The sequence below is a fragment of the Notolepis coatsorum genome (assembly GCF_963971535.1).
Source record: "Notolepis coatsorum genome assembly, chromosome: 14".
NCBI classification, from domain to species: Eukaryota; Metazoa; Chordata; class Actinopteri; order Aulopiformes; family Paralepididae; genus Notolepis; species Notolepis coatsorum.
In genome coordinates this window covers 7967484-7991342 of record NC_140178.1, presented here as the reverse complement: position 1 = coordinate 7991342, position 23859 = coordinate 7967484, and the positions used below count along the sequence as shown (strand labels likewise).

At 47.4% G+C, this 23859-nt stretch overlaps 1 protein-coding gene across 1 annotated transcript in view; it reads left to right on the top strand.

The window, feature by feature from the left end:
- ezh1 (enhancer of zeste 1 polycomb repressive complex 2 subunit) overlaps positions 1 to 23859 on the top strand; it is a 112315-nt gene that overhangs the window by 55541 nt on the left and 32915 nt on the right. The window contains 5 exon segments of the mRNA XM_084328348.1: positions 9061 to 9260; positions 13599 to 13690; positions 14986 to 15014; positions 16159 to 16284; positions 16378 to 16472. Of these exon segments, the coding sequence (XP_084184474.1) occupies positions 9061 to 9260; positions 13599 to 13690; positions 14986 to 15014; positions 16159 to 16284; positions 16378 to 16472 (542 nt within the window).

Sequence of the window (23859 nt, the reverse complement as noted above, 5' to 3'; positions counted from 1 at the left end):
CCGGTTCCGCGCAGGAATATGTCGGGCGAAATACGAATGGTACTATTTGTTCATAGCGCATATATATATGGCGCAAGTAAAGTAGAACTTTCTTTTAGTCCAGTTCTTTACCCTCCAACAGAGTGACAGACGCAAAGCCTCCCCACGACGCACGTGCGGTGTAGTAAGGCCTACTTGGCCCAGAATAGGCATTGAGATATCGTGTAGATTAATAGTTGAATAGTCATAGTTTGGCACTATACCGTCGAGTTGGACGTATTCTATTAAGCTAATAATAGTCTATTTATGTATGGTGCATCGTTCGGTTAGAGTTCTAAAGTTATCAGTACCCCCATCATTCCTGACGTTATCTGGACGCTTAACCAGGCTGAGCAGACCCCTAGTGGTGCTTGCATCCGAGGAGCTCCGGGCCAAGAGCGACTGGACCTGTATATTGGATTACTCTACCCGGACGACGGCGAGCCTTCCACGGCTTGGATTATGCTTTGGGTGCTTTGATTATTCCATGGATAAAGGCCAACACTGCGGAGTGTTGGAATTACCCCCCGGAGAGGACTCCAGGTGAGACGGCGCTCTACACCAGTGAGGTCGCCTCACGTCTCTCCGTTGTGGACCGGCAGCTACCGTCCACAGAGGGTCCAGCTGTATTCGTCTGCGGACCGAGGTTCTGTGGGCACCGTGTTCAAGACTTTGAATTCTCCCAAGACACCGTCGGCCAGATGGGATACCGCCAGCGGCTTCTCTAACCCCCCCCTCCTACTGTCTTACAACCAGCGGGACCCCCCCCCCCCTTTAGTGTATCCAGCTATAATCATTTAAGTACCATCGCTATCGTTTCCTAAATATTCCAGGTTGTATACTTACTCCCTGCGTAACCAGAGATTGGACATTCAATGTTGATTTACCTACGAATACTCATTTGCCATAAAAGTGCATATTTCATATTTCAAATCATAAATGTAATTAAGTGAACGTTGTATATACCTTTTGCTATATTAAACCTTCGATTTGGTACATTTGTGTGGATTCGTTTCATCAGGTGGGAAAGTGTTCATCATACTTATATCATGTACTGGATGGCCAGAAGTTAAAGTACAAGAGGTAGTGGTATTAAATATCATATCTAACAATACAGTCAGGGAATTGTACCCCTCAGTTACAATTGGTCCTTCGAGCCGGAGGGTAACTAGTGTAATATTAATATAGTGTTATTAATATCGAAATGGCCTATGATGAACACTCCACGAAACGATCCTCCTAACCTAGAACGCCCGCGGCGCAGACGACAGACACCTCAGTACTTAGAGGCTTACACTGTCAGTCAACTACCTAGCCTTCGACAAACGGTAAACGCGGTAAAAGTAGAAAGTAAAATTATGTCTGACCTTAACGACCAGGTTTCCCCGACCACAGAGGCCCTAGTAGGTCCTAATGTAACTGACCAAGCCCACGGTGGGGACCAGGAGGGAACCGACATGCCTTTACCCCCCGCCACTACCCAAGAAGTAGTCCCCGACCAGCCCCGGGAGGAAGACAACCCTACAGAGAGAGAACTCTGCACGGAAGAAGAGGAGGAGAGCGCCGAGGAAATAGAGCTCCAGGACTCCCCAACGAGTACCCCCAGGAGCGGCTCACGCAGGAGCAGCTCACCTCCACAACCGCCTTCCCCCAGCGAAGCGGAGAGGATGCTACAACAGGCGTTCCTCGTCAGCCTGACAGCCTCTACCGAACGCGAACGTCTCCAAGCACAGGCGCTTAGCGAGCGCGAACGTCTCCAAGCACAGGCGACCAGCGAGCGCGAACACCTCCAAGCGCAACAACGGAACGAAGAAGAGCGCACACGCCTGGAGATGAGATGCCTCCAGACAGAAGAGAATATGGCAAGAGACCGGGCCGACGCCCAGCGCGCCGCTGCCGGTGCCCAAAGAGAAGCAGATCTCACCAAGCGCGAAGTCGAGCGCGACAAGTTACAAGCGCAGCTAATGGAGCAGCTGATCCGCAAGGCAACACCCTCTCCCTCCGCCAGGGGTTCAAGGAACTCGTCGAGACAACAGTCAAGGGCAGCGTCACCACAACGAGCAAGCGACCCTGAACTTGACCAACAGACCGAGTCTAGACCCCCCGCATACCCCCTTCCCAAACCGGTCCAAACGAGACCCAGCTACAAGGAAGGAGCGGCATACACTGCGGAGAAGCTAAATAAACGATTACAAGATCTGGAAGATCTGATAGAGGAAGAAGAGGGAGAGGAGGAGAACCAAGCCCGACGACAGCACAGTACTCCACCGGACCAGGAGGTCCCATACAGTCCAGGCTATACCCCCGCGGCGCTGCGCTACAGACCCCCGACTCTATTCACGGGTGAACACGACGCACGACCAGCCCCGAGGAATAGCACCTGGACCAGCGGGCCATGGTACCCTGCCAGTACCAGCCCACAGCGAGGCGCAAGAGGGGACTCGCCCAGGAGGTCTCTCCCCCAACGCTCGCCGATGTATCAGCCATCCACAGCGTCATACAATGCCACGCCGTCATTCCCAGACTTCGCCTATGAGAGTCGAGCACAGTACACGGAGCTCCAGATGTGTTTAGAGACAATGATGGTGGATGTCGCTGATGAACGCCACAAGTATGCAATATTACTGAAGCACCTGAAAGTACCGCGAGCGCACAATATAGCGCTAGCCTATGCTACCTCTTCGACCCCATACACAGCGGCCCTTGCAGCGCTGGATCAGAGATATGGACGTATATGGGATTACGTAATCCAAGAGATAAGGCATATTGATCGCCTACCCCCAGCCACAGACAATCGCTCACTAGACGACCTGTCAATCAAAGTGCAGTCCCTGGTAGGGATGCTGGGAGCGCAACGGGAGAAGGGCATGCATGAGCTATACGCCAACTCTAACGTCGAGAGGATTTTGGAGAAGCTGCCACCCGCAAGACAGGAGCGCTTCAGGCGGCAGAGAGATTACCGGGATCCCAACGGCCCCGAGCCATCCCTCCTTGATCTAGCCGACTTCCTGGCGAGAGAAGTCAGCAGCTTACGACTAGATACATTTGGGCGGAGCATGCCAAGCTCCAGAGAGGGACCCAGGAGAATAAATGATGGAAGAAGATCGGTGACTGTCATGCACCAATCAGAGTCAGTACCGAGCAGTAAGAGTCACAGCACCCCCTCGAGAAAAGAGAAGTGGAAGATAGCGTGTCCCTACTGTGAGAAAGAACACTGGCTGTCACAATGTGACCTATTCACAAAGATGAATGCAGAAGAAGTGAGTCAATGGATAAAGTCCAACCGGCGCTGTTATCGATGTGCGCGGCCCCACATGGCAGCCGAATGCCGCCTAAAGAAAAGGTGCAGCCGGTGCGATGGAGCCCATCTAGATATACTACACGATAGTAACGGAAGACGGCCTACACCTGCACCACGGAGCGGCACCAAGGCAAGTGTCATGTACATTGACCCCGCCAGCAGCAGCGGAGCCCAAGTGCTCTTAAAGGTAGTCCGTGTGACATTGAGCTACCAAGATAAAGTCATGGACACTTACGCCGTCCTTGATGACGGGTCAGAGAAGACCCTTCTGCTCGCCTCCGCTGCGACCCAGCTGGGACTGCGGGGGAGCAAGAACGAAATGACGATTCGGACAATAAGAAGAGATTTAAAGACGATAAAGGGCGAGAATGTCTCCTTCACCATCGCAGCAAACGGGCAGCCAGAGCGACGGTACAAGATTACAAATGCTTTCACCAGCCAAGAAATAGGACTATCGCAGTACACCTACCCTGTCACCAAGTTGATGGATAAATATGTGCACCTGCGCCAATTACCTATCCCGCTCATAGACGGCGCTACCCCGACCCTGCTGATAGGCTCCGACCATGCAGAACTCATAGTCCCGATTGACCGGGTCCATACAGGCCCCCGAGGCTGTCCTGCAGCAGTCGAGACCCGCCTAGGGTGGACCCTACAAGGCCCCCTCGCTAAATCTCTCAACCGAACAGCAGCCACTAGCTGCTTCCACTCCAGAACGACAGAAGAAGACACCACTCTCCTGCAGCATGTCGAGAGGCTATGGACCCTAGAGACAATGCCCTTTAAGAACGAAAAGAAAGACATTCGCTCTAAAGAAGACATTTACGCCATCAACCTACTCGAGCAGGGGACAAAGAGAGTCACAGTCGGCGGAGTGATGAGATACGCAACTCCACTCCTGAGGCGAGAGGGAATGCCCACCTTTCACGCAAAGAAAGACGCCACGGAGCGCTATCTATTGAACACGGAGCGGCGCCTAGCCAAAGACCCCGCTCAAGAGAGTGTGTACCGAGCTGAGATTGAGAAGCTAATCACAGCGGGACACGTAACAAAGATTGACATTAAAGAGGCCGATCAGACGACCGAATCATGGTACGTGCCGCATCACAAGGTCCATCACAACGGCAAGGATCGCATTGTGTTTAACTGCAGCTACCAGATCGGATCCCAAAATCTGAATAAAGAGCTCTTGCCCGGCCCCACACTCGGCCCCTCCCTACTAGGCGTGCTACTGCGCTTCCGCCAGGACAAGGTGGCTATCAGCGGGGATATCAAAGGGATGTTCTTGCAGGTGAGACTAGTAGAGGAGGACAAGCCCCTGCTACGGTTCCTATGGAGAGAGAAGATCGGAGATGAGAACCCAGCCATCTACCAGTGGGAAGTACTCCCCTTCGGAACCACATGCAGCCCGTGCTGTGCTACATTTGCACTACAGAAACACGTCACAGAGGACCCAGCAGCAGATGAAGAGGTCCAACACAGTGTGAAGAACAGCTTCTACGTGGACAACTGTTTACAAAGCGTTTCGACTCAAGAAGAAGCCGAGGCTCTCCTAATCAAGTTACGCGCCTCCCTGATCAAAGGCGGCTTTGATCTCAGGCAGTGGGCCAGCAGTGACCCGCACGTATTGCGCAGCCTCTCCTCCGCGGACAAGGCTGCCAGCAGCGAGACCTGGATGGCGACAATCCCAGGAGAAGCCCAAGAAATGACACTAGGACTAGTCTGGCGCTTCAAAACAGACTCGCTCCACTATAGACACAAACCCTTGGCTCCAGAGCAGGGAAGGTCGACGGCGATACCGACCACCAGACGGAGTGTGTACAGAACACTCGCCAGACAATATGACCCGTTGGGATGTATTCTACCTTACACCACCAGGGCAAAGATGATTGTACGAGCACTATGGGACAAGGACCAGGGCTGGGACGACCCAATACCCGCACACCTTGCCTCAACATGGAGAGAGTGGGAGACGGAACTCCGCTCACTCCCAGGCGTCAATATACGCCGCAGCTACTTCCCATCCACAGTGAGGCCAGAGACATGCGAGATTGATCTACACGTCTTCAGCGACGCCTCCGAAGTAGCCTACGGATCGGTGGCCTACCTGCGTGCCCAAGAGAAGGGAGGAAAGATACACACTGCTTTCATCCTGGCCCGCTCAAGAATAGCCCCACGTAAGCAACAATCTATCCCACGTCTAGAGCTCTGCGCAGCCCTCGCAGGAGCGCATCTAGCCACGTTAATCCAACGTGAACTCACCATTCCGGTGCACAGAACAATCTTGTGGTCAGATTCCACGACAGTACTCACATGGATCAAGTCTGATTCATGCAGATACAAAGTCTTCGTGGGAGTCAGAGTCACCGAGATTCAAGAGTTAACAGAAGAAGCAAGCTGGCGGTATGTGGACACCAAACACAACCCAGCTGACGTCATCACCCGGGGAATGTCTCTGGATGACCTAACCCGTCGCAACATCTACAGTGACGGACCAGAATTCCTCAAGCTCCCGGAAGGAGATTGGCCTACGCCCACCCCGCGGGAAGCAAGTAACGAGGAGGCTGAGAACAAGAAACCTATGTTCTGTGGACTGAGCACTGTCGCCTCCACAGACCCCAACATAGATGACTGCATTACCCTAGCGAGTGCGCAGCAAAGAACATTCCTTATGGCCTTCCGAAGATTCACATCACGGAAAGGAAAACCGTCTACATTGTTGTCTGATCACGGGACCAACTTCAAAGGCGGAGAAAGAGAGCTGAGAGAGAGCTTCCAAGCTATGGGCCCAGAACTTAAGACCCACCTCGCTCCATCCCAGATTGACTTCCAGTTTAATCCCCCGAACGCACCCCACTTCGGTGGAACCTGGGAACGAGAAGTACGTTCTATAAAGACAGCCCTGTACGCCGTACTTGGAGCCCAGACTGTGGCGGAGGAAGTCCTAATGACAGTCCTCACGGAGATCGAGGGAGTATTGAACTCAAAGCCCCTCGGTTACGTCTCCAGTGATGTAGCAGATGTCGACCCAGTCACCCCCAACACACTCCTAATGGGGCGGCTGGACCCCGCGCTACCCCAGACAATGTACAGGCCTGAAGAAGCGAACGGCCGAAGAATGTGGAGGTACAGCCAAGTACTAGCTGACAAGTTTTGGAGCAGCTTCCTACTTCACTACCTACCGTCTCTACAGACCCGCCAGAAGTGGGTAAAAGAGAGAGACAATTTGACAGAAGGAACAGTCGTCATGATTATTGACCAGTCACTACCCAGAGCTATGTGGCCGGCTGGCCGCGTAAGCAAAGTGATCACCGGTGCCGATGGCAAGGTCCGAGCAGCTGAAGTACTCGTCCAAGGGCGCACTTACACACGTCCCGTGGCGAGGCTCATAGAACTGCCCCGACTCCCAGATACTATCGATGATGACCATGACCCCATGACCCCATGACTTTGTGAGTTGACTGACCCTTACAGCGGACCTTGAGTGGTAGACAGTGCGGTTAATCTGTCTCTGCTTAGCTAATTAGGTGGGACTAATTAGGGGGCGGCTGTTGTGAAGGATCAGATTAAACCGAATATATATATTTATTTATATATATGTATTTAGTTGTATTTGTATATCGTTTGATATCCCCTGTATATTCCTTGTACAATATGCACTGAATATCCCTTTAGTCTACTAAACAGCCCATAATAGTTTCATTCTACCATTGGACGAGAACCTGGCGCCAGGTTGCCATACCCCTAGGTCCAAGTTCAATCGTGCCGCCTAACATGTCGTGGCAAGCCCCGGTTCCGCGCAGGAATATGTCGGGCGAAATACGAATGGTACTATTTGTTCATAGCGCATATATATATGGCGCAAGTAAAGTAGAACTTTCTTTTAGTCCAGTTCTTTACCCTCCAACAGAGTGACAGACGCAAAGCCTCCCCACGACGCACGTGCAGTGTAGTAAGGCCTACTTGGCCCAGAATAGGCATTGAGATATCGTGTAGATTAATAGTTGAATAGTCATAGTTTGGCACTATACCGTCGAGTTGGACGTATTCTATTAAGCTAATAATAGTCTATTTATGTATGGTGCATCGTTCGGTTAGAGTTCTAAAGTTATCAGTACCCCCATCGTTCCTGACGTTATCTGGACGCTTAACCAGGCTGAGCAGACCCCTAGTGGTGCTTGCATCCGAGGAGCTCCGGGCCAAGAGCGACTGGACCTGTATATTGGATTACTCTACCCGGACGACGGCGAGCCTTCCACGGCTTGGATTATGCTTTGTGTGCTTTGATTATTCCATGGATAAAGGCCAACACTGCGGAGTGTTGGAACTACCCCCCGGAGAAGACTCCAGGTGAGACGGCGCTCTACACCAGTGAGGTCGCCTCACGTCTCTCCGTTGTGGACCGGCAGCTACCGTCCACAGAGGGTCCAGCTGTATTCGTCTGCGGACCGAGGTTCTGTGGGCACCGTGTTCAAGACTTTGAATTCTCCCAAGACACCGTCGGCCAGATGGGATACCGCCAGCGGCTTCTCTAACCCCCCCCTCCTACTGTCTTACAACCAGCGGGACCCCCCCCCCCCTTTAGTGTATCCAGCTATAATCATTTAAGTACCATCGCTATCGTTTCCTAAATATGCCAGGTTGTATACTTACTCCCTGCGTAACCAGAGATTGGACATTCAATGTTGATTTACCTACGAATACTCATTTGCCATAAAAGTGCATATTTCATATTTCAAATCATAAATGTAATTAAGTGAACGTTGTATATACCTTTTGCTATATTAAACCTTCGATTTGGTACATTTGTGTGGATTCGTTTCATCAGGTGGGAAAGTGTTCATCATACTTATATCATGTACTGGATGGCCAGAAGTTAAAGTACAAGAGGTAGTGGTATTAAATATCATATCTAACAATACAGTCAGGGAATTGTACCCCTCAGTTACACTATGCAATGTACTAATATACAATACTATATAGTGCAAAGCAGAAATGGGATGAGGTACAATTTAGGTACAATTTACAGTAAGGTGTACGAGTTGTAGTGCAAATCCTTTACCAATAAATATAAAGTGTGTTTAGGTGTTCTAAAGTGTGTAGAGTGGGTGCTGCAGTGAGTTGTTTGTTTAAAGTGAGTGTGTGCGTGTGGGTGTGTGTGCTGTGTGCATTTGATGGTTGTTGCATAGTGTTTATTGTTCGTTGAGCAGCCTGATGGCCTGGGGATAGAAGCTTCTTCTGAGTCTTTCTGTGCCTGTGGGGAGCCCCCCTCCAATTGTGCGTTTGGCTGAACGTGTCACTCTCTGTAGTCTGCTTCGGTCTTGTGCAGTGCTATTCCCAAACCAGGAGGTGATGTTGCCAGTCAGGATGCTCTCTATTGTGCATGAGTAGAAGTTCTTAAGGATCTTCTGACTGACTTGGAACTTCCTTAGGCGCCTGAGGAAGTAGAGGCGTTGTCGTGCCTCCTCCCCTCTCCTCTCCTCTCCTCTCCTCTCCTCTCCTCTCCTCTCCTCTCCTCTCCTCTCCTCTCCTCTCCCTCCTCTCCTCTCCTCTCCTCTCCTCTCCTCTCCTCCCCTCTCCTCTTCTCCTCCTCCTCCCCTCTCTCCTCTCCTCTCCTCTCCTCTCCTCTCCTCCTCCTCCTCCTCCTCCCCTCCTTCTCCCCTCTCTCCTCCCCTCTCCTCTCCTCTTCTCCTCTCCTCCTCTTCCTCATGTCCCCATGTGTGTGTATGTGTGTTTGACAGAGGGGAACTCTCGCTGTCCGACCCCCACCAAGCTGCTGCGTCCCGGCGGTGGGGAGGAAGACGCAGAGCAGCGGCAGCAGGCGGAGTGCCCGGTCCAGTGGAGCGGAGCCGAGGAGTCTCTCTTCCGGGTTCTGCACGGCACCTACTGCAACAACTTCTGCTCCATCGCCCGCCTCATCGGCACCAAGAACTGTAAAGAGGTGAGGCACCGGGTCTTACGCACACACCGCCCCCCCAAGGCTCTAAGGCTGGGCGATTAATCGATTTTATCGATTAATTCAAATTCATGATTGAGGACGATTTAAAAAAATTAAAATTGATTTTCAAAAATGTTTTATAATACTTTTTTTTCTTTTTCCGAATCACCTTTTATTTTACAAAAAGTGATGTTTGGTGAAAGTTAGATTTGCACTTTATTAATATATATATTATTATAATATTTTTTTTAAGTGAAGATTGGTGAAAGTTAGGTTGTAAAATATATTGTAAAAGTAAAAACTTTTTTCTATTCCATGGCATTGAAATGTTCCGTTTCGTCCTCTTCATCACTCGTACTATCGTTTGTGGCCGTCTTCTGTAGCTCGTCACTCTGACCGTCTATTCTTCTGATAGCAGGTGTTTAATCAAAGATCCCCGCTTTCTAGTCTTGCAGAAGGACCAATCAGCATGGGTATGGGGCGGGTTCATTTTCCAATGATGGGGATTTGATTGGCTGTTTTTAAATAAATTGCGGCCGCAGGATTAATAACGTTAACGTTAGTTCAGCCAGAGAAACAAATATACTAATTAAAATAGTTGGACCTGCGAGATTTATACTTTATACTTTGTAGGTCTGCATTTTAAATGTATGGAGTAAAAAGTATATTTTTTTTTCTCTGAAATGTAATTGAGTAAAAGTACAAGTATACAAACCTAATAATACTCAAGTAAAGTACAAATCCCCCAAAAACAGTACTTAAGTATTGTAACAAAGTAGAATTACTCAAGTACTTTACACCCCTGGTTCTGGGTTATTCTAACACACATCCTGTGGTCCCTGTGGTTCTATGGTTTGGGATAATTGCGGTGATTACAGATGGAATGTTACCAACGTGTGGCACCAGACATTTTGGATGGATGACATCTCTCGTTATTCTCCCACGACACGACCACGCTGCCTTACAGTGGCACAGGGCGCGGCCGGAGAGACGCTGCCACCCCTAGGTTGGGTGCGCGTTACGTGGGTGACGGTGTTACGTGGGTGACGGTGTTACGTGGGTGATGGTGTTACATGGGTGACGTGTTACGTGGGTGACGGTGTTAAGTGGGTGATGCCGGTGTTAAGTGTGTGTGAATGCGTGTGAATGCGTGTGGGGGGGTATTGTGTGTTTGTGTCTCAGGGTAATAATGTGTGTTTGTGTCTCAGGGTAATAATGTGTGTTTGTGTCTCAGGGTAATAATGTGTGTTTGTGTCTCAGGGTAATAATGTGTGTTTGTGTCTCAGGGTAATAATGTGTGTTTGTGTCTCGGGGTAATAATGTGTGTTTGTGTCTCAGGGTAATAATGTGTGTTTGTGTCTCAGGATAATAATGTGTGTTTGTGTCTCAGGGTAATAATGTGTGTTTGTGTCTCAGGGTAATAATGTGTGTTTGTGTCTCAGGGTAATAATGTGTGTTTGTGTCTCGGGGTAATAATGTGTGTTTGTGTCTCAGGGTAATGTGTGTTTGTGTCTCGGGGTAATAATGTGTGTTTGTGTCTCAGGGTAATGTGTGTTTGTGTCTCGGGGTAATAATGTGTGTCTGTGTCCTAGGGAAGAGGCCAAATCTGCTTTTGGCAGGCAGATGTGGTCTATGTTTTTTATGTGTGTGTGTGTGTGTGTGTGTGTGTGTGTGTGTGTGTGTGTGTGTGTGTGTGTGTGTGTGTGTGTGTGTGTGTGTGTGTGTGTGTGTGTGTGTGTGTGTGTGTGTGTGTGTGTGTGTGTGTGTGTGTGTGTGTGTGTGTGTGTGTGTGTGTGTGTGTGTGTGTGTGTGTGTGTGTGTGTGTGTGTGTGTGTGTGTGTGCGTGTGCATGTGTGGGTGTGTTTGGCTACATCAGTGTGGGTTTGATAGGGAGGAGGAGGAGGCAGGATGTAATGTGGCGTAACTTCATGCCATGTTGTGCTTTTTGCTTTTTCAGTTGGACTTGAGTGACGCGGTACGTTACACAACTACTACTGTCAAGAGTGCAGACCTTCCTCGGAACTGTTGATTCGTACATTAGGAGTTGTTTCTAGGAATATTGAGTTTGATGCAGTACATTAGGTGTTGTTTCTTGTTCTAGGTATACTATATGAGTTTGATGCAGTACATTAGGTGTTGTTTCTTGTTCTATGAATATGAGTTTGATGCAGTACATTAGGTGTTGTTTCTTGTTCTATGAATATGAGTTTGATGCAGTACATTAGGTGTTGTTTCTTGTTCTATGAATATTGAGTTTGATGCAGTACATTAGGTGTTGTTTCTTGTTCTATGAATATTGAGTTTGATGCAGTACATTAGGTGTTATTTCTTGTTCTATGAATATGAGTTTGATTCAGGTGTTATTTCAGGTGTATATATAATAATATATAATAACTGGACTTTGAAGAAGTCTTTATTCGTCATGCAGTGACACACCCATGCGATGGGCGGGCAGGCAGGCACACACACACACACACATGCGATGGGCGGGCAGGCGGCACACACACACACACACACACACACACACACACACACACACACACACACACAGACACACACACACACACACACACACATGCAATTCTTTTTTGGGTCGCCGATGAGATTGAGTTGATTCAGTACACCAGGTGTTATTTAAGCATTACATCACGCGCAGGAGTGGTTTGTGAACAATAAACCATGCCTAGGGGTGGTCGTTAGACCCCCCTAGGCATGGTTTATTGTTCACAAATCACGACTGCAAGTGGTGTAAAGCTTTTATACAACTGCCAGATTCATCCAACCTTATTTCTATACAATAAACACACATTAATCGAAGATTTATTGAAAAAACCATCCGCCAGAAAAAGTAGTTCCCACAACTACAAAAAAGACAAGTTGCCTCCATGTGGAAGCAGCTTGAAGTGCATCCAACCAAACTAACACATCCAACTGTGTATTATTGGAATGATTGAGAGAAGTTGCCTCATGTGGAAGCAGCTTGAAGTGCATCCAACCAACTAACACATCCAACTGTGTATTATTGGAATGATTGATTGAAAATTTTATTACCAGATGCAGAATGGGTACAATACAGTACGGCTCAATACACACAATTGTTAAGGGAATGCAGACCTACTTTCCATAGAACTTCATTCTTAGATGCTTCTATATAAAGTAGGTAAAACAAATTAAAAAGTTTTCTTTGCCCTATAGGAAAAAAATGTTTTCTTCGCCCTATTTTTTTATTTATTTCTTTTAGCCTAAACTTAACCAGTTGGAAACCAGGGGTACAGTAATAAAATTAGCAATCAACCAATCAATCAATTCAATAGACCATGCTCACTTAAAACAGCGCTGCTTCTCTCTCCGTCTGACTCCCCCGCTGTTGCAGACAGGAGTGTGTGTGTGTGTGTGTGCGTGTGTGTGTGTGTGTGTGTGTCACAGTGTGTGTGTGTGTGTGTGTGTGTGTGTGTGTATGTGTGTGTGTGTGTGTGTGTGTGTGTGTGTGTTTGTGGGTACGCCAGCGTCGGACAGTGTGAGAGTGAACGCTGCAGTCAGTGGGAAGGAAGTAGAAATTTAAATCAATCAATTAATCAATCAATCAATCCGCGATTTTTCTTTTGTTCTAGATTGACTCAAGACCCATCAATTACATCATCCAACATTGTTTAAAGGACTAACACATTCCCCTTGACAGAATCGCTTCATATTTAGTCGTTATGGCGCTATCAACATATCCATTTGTTGTCCGCGATCTTGTTTTCCTCCCGGAGTGAGCCGGGGAGTGATATGTGATTCGGTTGTGGGCGGGTCCTGAGCCCAGGACCGTGGATTGTTGCCAATAAAGACGTGTAAATGGACTGTTTCAGCCAATCAGAATCGAGAAATTTGCATGCCGTTGTATAATTCTAGGTATATGAGTTTGATTCAGTACAGCCGTAAAATAATGTGAATCCCTACCCACCTTCAAAACCGCTCTCAAAGAGCACCTACGGGGGAGGCTGCAATTCGAAACTGGCCCCCGTAAATGTCCTAACCCCCCACCCAACCCCCCACCCACCCACCCAACCCCCTCCAATGTACAGTTTTTTCCCTCTCGAATGTATATATTTTCTTTTAGGATCTCTGTCTCTTAAACAGTACTGTATATTTGTACTGTATATCGTGTGTGTCATAAATGTCACGATGAATTGAAAATGGGGGACCCTGATGTAAAACAAGACGAAAGTCTTTCTCTGGTCTGCATCCTCTTAACAATTGTGTGTATTGAGCTGTACTGTACTGTACCCATTCTGCAATCTGTTAATAAAGCTTTCAATCAATCAATCAATCAACACCAGGTGTCACATCTTGCTCCAGGTATATGCGTTTGCGGTGAAGGAGGTCTTGATCCACCGGGTTCCTCTGGAAGATGGAGGGATCTCTCCTCAGAAGAAGAAGAGGAAACACAGGTGAGATATATCAACTAATCCTCCTTTTTATTCATTAACCATTTCTTTCATTTATCTTTATTTAACCTTTCTTCTTCTTCTTCTTCTTCTTCTTCTTCTTCTTCTTCTTCTTCTTCTTCTTCTTCTTCTTCTTCTTCTGCTTCTTCTTCTTCTTCTTCTTCTTCTTCTTCTTCTTCTTCTTCTTCTTCTTCTTCTTCTTCTTCTTCTTCTTCTTCTTCTATAGTAGACTCAAAAAGATAGAGGGAACAGGCGAAGAGAATATTATTTCGTAGTAGTAGTAGTAGTAGTAGTAGTAGTAGTAGTAGTAGTAGTGGCAGTAGTAGTAGTAGTAGTAGTAGTAGTAGTAGTAGTAGTAGTAGTAGTAGTAGTAGTAGTAGTAGTAGTAGTAGTAGTAGTAGTAGTATTCAGTCATCATACACAATACAATATGCACAATATCATTCAACAGTCTTTTCTTTTGGCAGTGACTGAAAAGGTACAGGCTGAAGCATAATGCATATACATACATGCATGACGCCTGTCCTATATGCCTAACAAATTAAGACTCCAAAACAAACAAAAATAAATAAATAAATAAATAAATAACAAAATAAGAATTATTCACATTTGTAACCTTCAGAAATGGTGTGGACTGAGACGGCTGCAGATTGCTCTACTACCTGTTTCTGTACTTTTCGTCTAATTTGTACCTTTCTATTGTATATAAATATATTTTTTGTATTCTTATTCTTAATATTTGACTACCTAAATGTTTACTGTGAGCGATCTGTGGGGCTGCATTTCCCTTGGGATCAATAAAGTACTTCTATTCTATTCTATTCTATTCTATTCTATTCTATTCTATTCTATTCTATTCTATTCTACTCTATTCTATTATATTCTATTCTATTCTATTCTACTCTATTCTATTCTACTCTATTATATTCTATTCTATTCTATTCAGTACATCAGATGTTATGTCTTGTCCCAGGTCTATGAGTTTGATTCAGTACATCAGGTGTCATGACACACATAGACACACATAGACACAGATTCTAAGGTGGAACTCTGAGAGGATATATCCCTGAAAGCTTTACCACCTGAAAGGGTTAATCCCTCCGCGGTCTCTCTGCCCTGGTTCCGCCTCGCTGCCCCCCCCCCCCTCCCACTTGCCCCTGCCATTTCCCCCCCCCCCCCCCCCCTCCCTCTTGGCGCGCAGCACGAAACGCTACATGATTCTGCAACATGATTCTGTTTCATCACAAGCCTGAGTAAACCTGAGTGTGTGTTGCGTCTCCCTCTCTGTTATGACTCAGGTTATGGGCCAAGATCCAGCTGAAGAAAGGTACGTTCGACTCCTTCCTCACCTCCTCTGACGTTCTCGGTCTCGATCAGTGTGTATTTTTATAAATTTTTTGTTAATAAATGTATTTATTCGTCATCAAGGTACAATGAAATACAATACACATTGAATGACACATTTTGTATTTTTTTTTCACCCCTCCCCCCCTGTCCTAACTAGTCCTACAAGTACACATCAAAAACAGAAAACAACATACAAACACATAATCTCTCACTCATCCTTCCTCCTCATTTGTCCCATCGTGTCTTTAGCTTAGCTATGTAATCAATAAAAGGGCCCCAAACTATTTAAAACTTTTCACTAGACCCCCTTTAGGTTGTATTTCATTCTATCAGTGTGTATTTTTAACCCTTTCACTACCACACTACAGAAGGTTAACCCTTCACTACCACACTACAGAAGGTTAACCCTTTCACTACCACACTACAGACGGTTAACCTTTCACTACCACACTACAGAAGGTTAACCCTTTCACTACCACACTACAGAAGGTTAACCTTTCACTACCACACTACAGAAGGTTAACCCTTTCACTACCACACTACAGACGGTTAACCTTTCACTACCACACTACAGACGGTTAACCCTTTCACTACCACACTACAGACGGTTAACCTTTCACTACCACACTACAGACGGTTAACCCTTTCACTACCACACTACAGACGGTTAACCCTTTCACTACCACACTACAGACGGTTAACCATCTGTAGTGTGGTAGTGAACCGTCTGTAGTGTAGTAGTGAAAGGGTTAACCATCTGTAGTGTGGTAGTGAAAGGGTTAACCTTCTGTAGTGTGGTAGTGAAAGGGTTAACCGTCTGTAGTGTGGTAGTGAACCGTCTGTAGTGTGGTAGTGAAAAGGGTTAACCTTCTGTAGTGTGGTAGTGAAAAGGGTTAACCTTCTGTAGTGTGGTAGTGAAAAGGTTAACCTTCTGTATCGTCGCAGTGAAAAGGGTTAACCCTTTGTCGCGTGGTAGTGAAAGGGTTAACCTTCTGTATCGTCGCAGTGAAAAGGGTTAACCCTTTGGTTGGTGTGGTGGTGGTGGTAGTGGAAAGGGTTAATGTGTATTTTTAACGTTGAAATACCCCGTGCGACCCACAGCGCTCTGTGTCCCGTTGCTCCAGATAACTCGTCCAATCAGGTGTACAACTACCAGCCATGTGACCACCCGGACCACGCGTGCGACAGCTCCTGCCCGTGCGTGATGACCCAGAACTTCTGCGAGAAGTTCTGCCAGTGTGAGCACGAGTGTGAGTGTCACCTTCATCTCCCTCCCCCCAGACGTGTGTCACCTTCATCTCCCTCCCCCCAGACGTGTGTCACCTTCATCTCCCTCCCCCCAGACGTGTGTCACCTTCATCTCCCTCCCCCCAGACGTGTGTCACCTTCATCTCCCTCCCCCCAGACGTGTGTCACCTTCATCTCCCTCCCCCCAGACGTGTGTCACCTTCATCTCCCTCCCCCCAGACGTGTGTCACCTTCATCTCCCTCCCCCCCAGACGTGTGTCACCTTTATCTCCCTCCCCCCAGACGTGTGTCACCTTCATCTCCCTCCCCCCAGACGTGTGTCACCTTCATCTCCCTCCCTGCTGCTCACAGACACACATAGACACACATAGACACACATAGACACACATAGACACACATAGACACACATAGACACACATAGACACAGACACACACAGACACACATAGACACACATAGACACACATAGACACAGACACACACAGACACACACAGACACACATAGACACACATAGACACACATAGACACACATAGACACAGACACACATAGACACACATAGACACACATAGACACACATAGACACAGACACACACAGACACACATAGACACACATAGACACACATAGACACAGACACACACAGACACACACAGACACACATAGACACACACAGACACACATGTACACACATAGACACACATAGACACAGACACACACAGACACACACAGACACACATAGACACACATAGACACAGACACACACAGACACACATAGACACACATAGACACACATAGACACAGACACACACAGACACACACAGACACACATAGACACACATAGACACACATAGACACAGACACACACAGACACACACAGACACACATAGACACACACAGACACACATGTACACACATAGACACACATAGACACAGACACACACAGACACACACAGACACACATAGACACACACAGACACACATAGACACACATAGACACACATATACACACATAGACACAGACAGACACACACAGACACACATAGACACAGACACACTTAGACACAGACACACATAGACACACACAGACACACATAGACACACACAGACACACATAGACACACATAGACACACATATACACACATAGACACAGACAGACACACACAGACACACATATACACACAGACACACATAGACACACATAGACACACATATACACACATAGACACACACAGACACACATAGACACAGACACACTTAGACACAGACACACATAGACACATATAGACACACACAGACACACATAGACACACACAGACACACATATACACACACAGACACACATAGACACACACAGACACACATAGACACAGACACACATATACACACATAGACACAGACACACATAGACACAGACACACATATACACACATAGACACACATAGACACGCAAACACACCCAGACACACATAGACACACACAGACGCACACAGACGCACATAGACACAGACACACATAGACACACACAGACACACATAGACACACATAGACACAGACACACATAGACACACATAGACACACATATACACACACAGACACACACAGACACACACAGACACACATAGACACAGACACACATAGACACACACAGACACACACAGACACACATAGACACAGACACACACAGACACACATAGACACACACAGACACACATAGACACAGACACACATAGACACACAGACACACTTAGACACAGACACACATAGACACACACAGACACACATAGACACAGACACACATAGACACATATAGACACACACAGACACACATAGACACACACAGACACACATATACACACACAGACACACATAGACACACACAGACACACATAGACACATATAGACACAGACACACACAGACACACACAGACACACATAGACACACATAGACACAGACACACACAGACACACACAGACACACATAGACACACATAGACACAGACACACATAGACACACACAGACACACATGTACACACATAGACACACATAGACACAGACACACACAGACACACACAGACACACATAGACACAGACACACATAGACACACACAGACACACATAGACACACATAGACACACATATACACACATAGACACAGACAGACACACACAGACACACATAGACACACAGACACACATAGACACACATAGACACACATATACACACATAGACACACACAGACACACATAGACACAGACACACATAGACACACAGACACACTTAGACACAGACACACATAGACACACACAGACACACACAGACACACATAGACACAGACACACATAGACACACAGACACACTTAGACACAGACACACATAGACACACACAGACACACATAGACACAGACACACATAGACACATATAGACACACACAGACACACATAGACACACACAGACACACATATACACACACAGACACACATAGACACACACAGACACACATAGACACAGACACACATATACACACATAGACACAGACACACATAGACACAGACACACATATACACACATAGACACAGACACACATAGACACAGACACACATATACACACATAGACACACATAGACACGCAAACACACCCAGACACACATAGACACACACAGACGCACACAGACGCACATAGACACAGACACACATAGACACACACAGACACACATAGACACACATAGACACAGACACACATAGACACACATAGACACACATATACACACACAGACACACACAGACACACACAGACACACATAGACACAGACACACATAGACACACACAGACACACACAGACACACATAGACACAGACACACACAGACACACATAGACACACACAGACACACATAGACACAGACACACATAGACACACAGACACACTTAGACACAGACACACATAGACACACACAGACACACATAGACACAGACACACATAGACACATATAGACACACACAGACACACATAGACACACACAGACACACATATACACACACAGACACACATAGACACACACAGACACACATAGACACATATAGACACAGACACACATAGACACATACACACATAGACACAGACACACATAGACACAGACACACATAGATACACTTAGACACAGACACACATAGACACAGACACACATAGACACAGACACACATAGACACAGACACACATAGACACAGACACACATAGACACAGACACACATAGACACAGACACACATAGACACAGACACACATAGACACAGACACACATAGACACAGACACACATAGACACAGACACACATATACACACATAGACACAGACACACATAGACACAGACACACATATACACACATAGACACACATAGACACGCAAACACACCCAGACACACATAGACACACACAGACGCACACAGACGCACATAGACACAGACACACATAGACACACACAGACACACATAGACACACATAGACACAGACACACATAGACACACATAGACACAGACACACATAGACACACATAGACACACATATACACACACAGACACACACAGACACACACAGACACACATAGACACAGACACACATAGACACACACAGACACACACAGACACACATAGACACAGACACACACAGACACACATAGACACACACAGACACACATAGACACAGACACACATAGACACACAGACACACTTAGACACAGACACACATAGACACACACAGACACACATAGACACAGACACACATAGACACATATAGACACACACAGACACACATAGACACACACAGACACACATATACACACACAGACACACATAGACACACACAGACACACATAGACACATATAGACACAGACACACATAGACACATACACACATAGACACAGACACACATAGACACAGACACACATAGATACACTTAGACACAGACACACATAGACATAGACACACATAGACACAGACACACATAGACACAGACACACATAGACACAGACACACATAGACACAGACACACATAGACACAGACACACATAGACACAGACACACATAGATACACTTAGACACAGACACACATAGACACACACACATAGACACAGACGCACATAGATACACTTAGACACAGACACACACAGACACACATAGACACAGACACACATAGACACACACAGACACACATAGACACACATACACACATAGACACAGACACACACATAGACACAGACACACATAGATACACTTAGACACAGACACACACAGACACACATAGACACAGATGCACATAGACACAGACGCACACAGACGCACATAGACACAGACACACACAGACACACATAGACACAGACACACATAGACACAGACACACATATACACACATAGACACACATGGACACACATAGACACAGACACACATAGACACAGACACACATAGACACACACAGACACACATGTACACACACAGACACACATAGACACAGACACACAGCACATGTGCACACACAGACACACATAGACACAGACACACATAGACACAGACACACATAGACACACATAGACACACATATACACACAGACACACATAGACACAGACACACATAGACACACACAGACACACACAGACACACATAGACACACACAGACACACATGTACACACATAGACACACATAGACACAGACACACATAGACACACATAGACACACACAGACACACATGTACACTCATAGACACACACACACAGCACATGTGCACACACACACATTCAAGATTCAAGATTTCAAGGTTACACTGTACAATGAAAATCTCACTTTTCTATTCCCCCTTCACACATCTATTCTTAAACTAGAATTATAGACTTAAACTAGAATAGAAAATATCAAGAAAATGTTTAAATATAAAATAAATTATCTTAAAAAAGATAAATAAAGTATAAAAATAAGGCACGAGTGACAGAGTGATATAAAGTGCAGTATTATATATATAATATATATGCATTGTTGCAAACATTGCAAATAATGGTAGTGGAGGAGTGTCCACATGCACACGCATACGCACACACACATGCACACACACACACGCACACACACACACACATGCACACACACACATGCACACACACACACACATGCACACAGACACACATGCACACACACACACATGCACACAGACACACATGCACACACACGCGCACACACACACACATGCACACACACACACACACGCACACACATTTAATTACACAAGCACCCGCTCTGAAGTGGCCTTGAGACAATAAACTATCGGAGCTGAAAGTCAAATATTTGTCAGAACCACAGCCCAGTATTATATGTGTCTGACGGGCTCCTCTTCCTCATGTCCTTTCCTCCTCCTCTTCCTCTTCCTCTCTTGCTCTACTCTCCTCTTCCTCATGTCCTCTCCTCCTCCTCTTCCTCTCTTCCCTTCTCTTGCTCTACTCTCCTCTTCCTCATGTCCTCTCCTCCTCCTCTTCCTCTCGTCTCTTCTCTTGCTCTACTCTCCTCTTCCTCATGTCCTCTCCTCCTCCTCTTCCTCTCTTCCCTTCTCTTGCTCTACTCTCCTCTTCCTCATGTCCTCTCCTCCTCCTCTTCCTCTCTTCTCTTCTCTTGCTCTACTCTCCTCTTCCTCATGTCCTCTCCTCCTCCTCTTCCTCTCTTCCCTTCTCTTGCTCTACTCTCCTCTTCCTCATGTCCTCTCCTCCTCCTCTTCCTCTCTTCTCTTCTCTTGCTCTACTCTCCTCTTCCTCATGTCCTATCCTCCTCCTCTTCCTCTCTTCTCTTCTCTTGCTCTACTCTCCTCTTCCTCATGTCCTTTCCTCCTCCTCTTCCTCTCTTCTCTTGCTCTACTCTCCTCTTCCTCATGTCCTCTCCTCCTCCTCTTCCTCTCTTCCCTTCTCTTGCTCTACTCTCCTCTTCCTCATGTCCTTTCCTCCTCCTCTTCCTCTCTTCTCTTCTCTTGCTCTACTCTCCTCTTCCTCATGTCCTCTCCTCCTCCTCTTCCTCTCTTCTCTTCTCTTGCTCTACTCTCCTCTTCCTCATGTCCTCTCCTCCTCCTCTTCCTCTCTTCTCTTCTCTTGCTCTACTCTCCTCTTCCTCATGTCCTCTCCTCCTCCTCTTCCTCTCTTCTCTTCTCTTGCTCTACTCTCCTCTTCCTCATGTCCTTTCCTCCTCCTCTTCCTCTCGTCTCTTCTCTTGCTCTACTCTCCTCTTCCTCATGTCTTCTCCTCCTCCTCTTCCTCTCTTCCCTTCTCTTGCTCTACTCTCCTCTTCCTCATGTCCTCTCCTCCTCCTCCTCCTCTCTTCTCTTCTCTTGCTCTACTCTCCTCTTCCTCATGTCCTTTCCTCCTCCTCGTCCTCTCTTCTCTTCTCTTGCTCTACTCTCCTCTTCCTCATGTCCTCTCCTCCTCCTCTTCCTCTCTTCCCTTCTCTTGCTCTACTCTCCTCTTCCTCATGTCCTTTCCTCCTCCTCTTCCTCTCGTCTCTTCTCTTGCTCTACTCTCCTCTTCCTCATGTCCTTTCCTCCTCCTCTTCCTCTCGTCTCTTCTCTTGCTCTACTCTCCTCTTCCTCATGTCTCCTCCACCTCCTCTTCCTCTCTTCTCCTCCTCTCCTCTCCTCTTCCTTGAAGCCACAGTGAAGCCATTCCTCTCCTCCTCCTCCTCCTCCTCCTCATCCTCCTGCTCCTCCTGCTCCTCCTCCTCCTCCTCCTCTCCTCGTCCTCCTGCTCCTCCTCTCCTCCTCCTCTCCTCCTGCTCCTCCTCCTTCTCCTCCTCCTCCCCCTCCTCCTCCTCCTCCTCTCCCTCCTGCTTCTCTCCTCCTCATCTCCCTCCTGCTTCTCTCCTCCTCCTCCTCTCCCTCCTCATCCTCCTCCTCCTCCTCCTCCTCCTCCTCTCCCTCCTGCTCAGTCTCCTCCTCCTCTCCCTCCTGCTTCTCCTGCTCCTCCTCTCCCTCCTCCTCCTCCTCTCCCCCCTCCTCTCCCTCCTCCTCTCCCTCCTGCTCCTCCTCCTCCTCTCCCTCCTGCTTCTCTCCTCCTCCTCTCTCTCCTGCTCCTCCTCCTCCTCCTCCTGCTCCTCCTCCTCCTCTCCCTCCTGATTCTCTCCTCCTCCTCCTCTCCCTCCTGCTCCTCCTCTCCCTCCTCCTCCTCCTCTCCCTCCTGCTTCTCTCCTCCTCCTCCTCTCCCTCCTCCTCCTCCTCTTCCTCCTGCTCCTCCTCTCCCTCCTCCTCCTCTCCCTCCTGCTCATCCTCCTCCTCCTCTCCCTCCTGCTTCTCTCCTCCTCCTCTCCCTCCTCCTCCTCCTCCTCCTCCTCCTCCTCCTCCTCCTCTCCCTCCTCCTCCTCTTCCTCCTCCTCCTCCTCTCCTTCCTCCTCCTCCTCCTCCTCCTCCTCCTCCTCCTCCTCCTCCTCCTCCTCTCCCTCCTCCTCCTCTTCCTCCTCCTCCTCCTCCTCTTCCTCTCCCTCCTCCTGCTCCTCCGACTGTCAGCACCGAGCCACGTTCACGACGCACCGAGATATTTATCACCGCTGAGACGACCCAGAACGCACT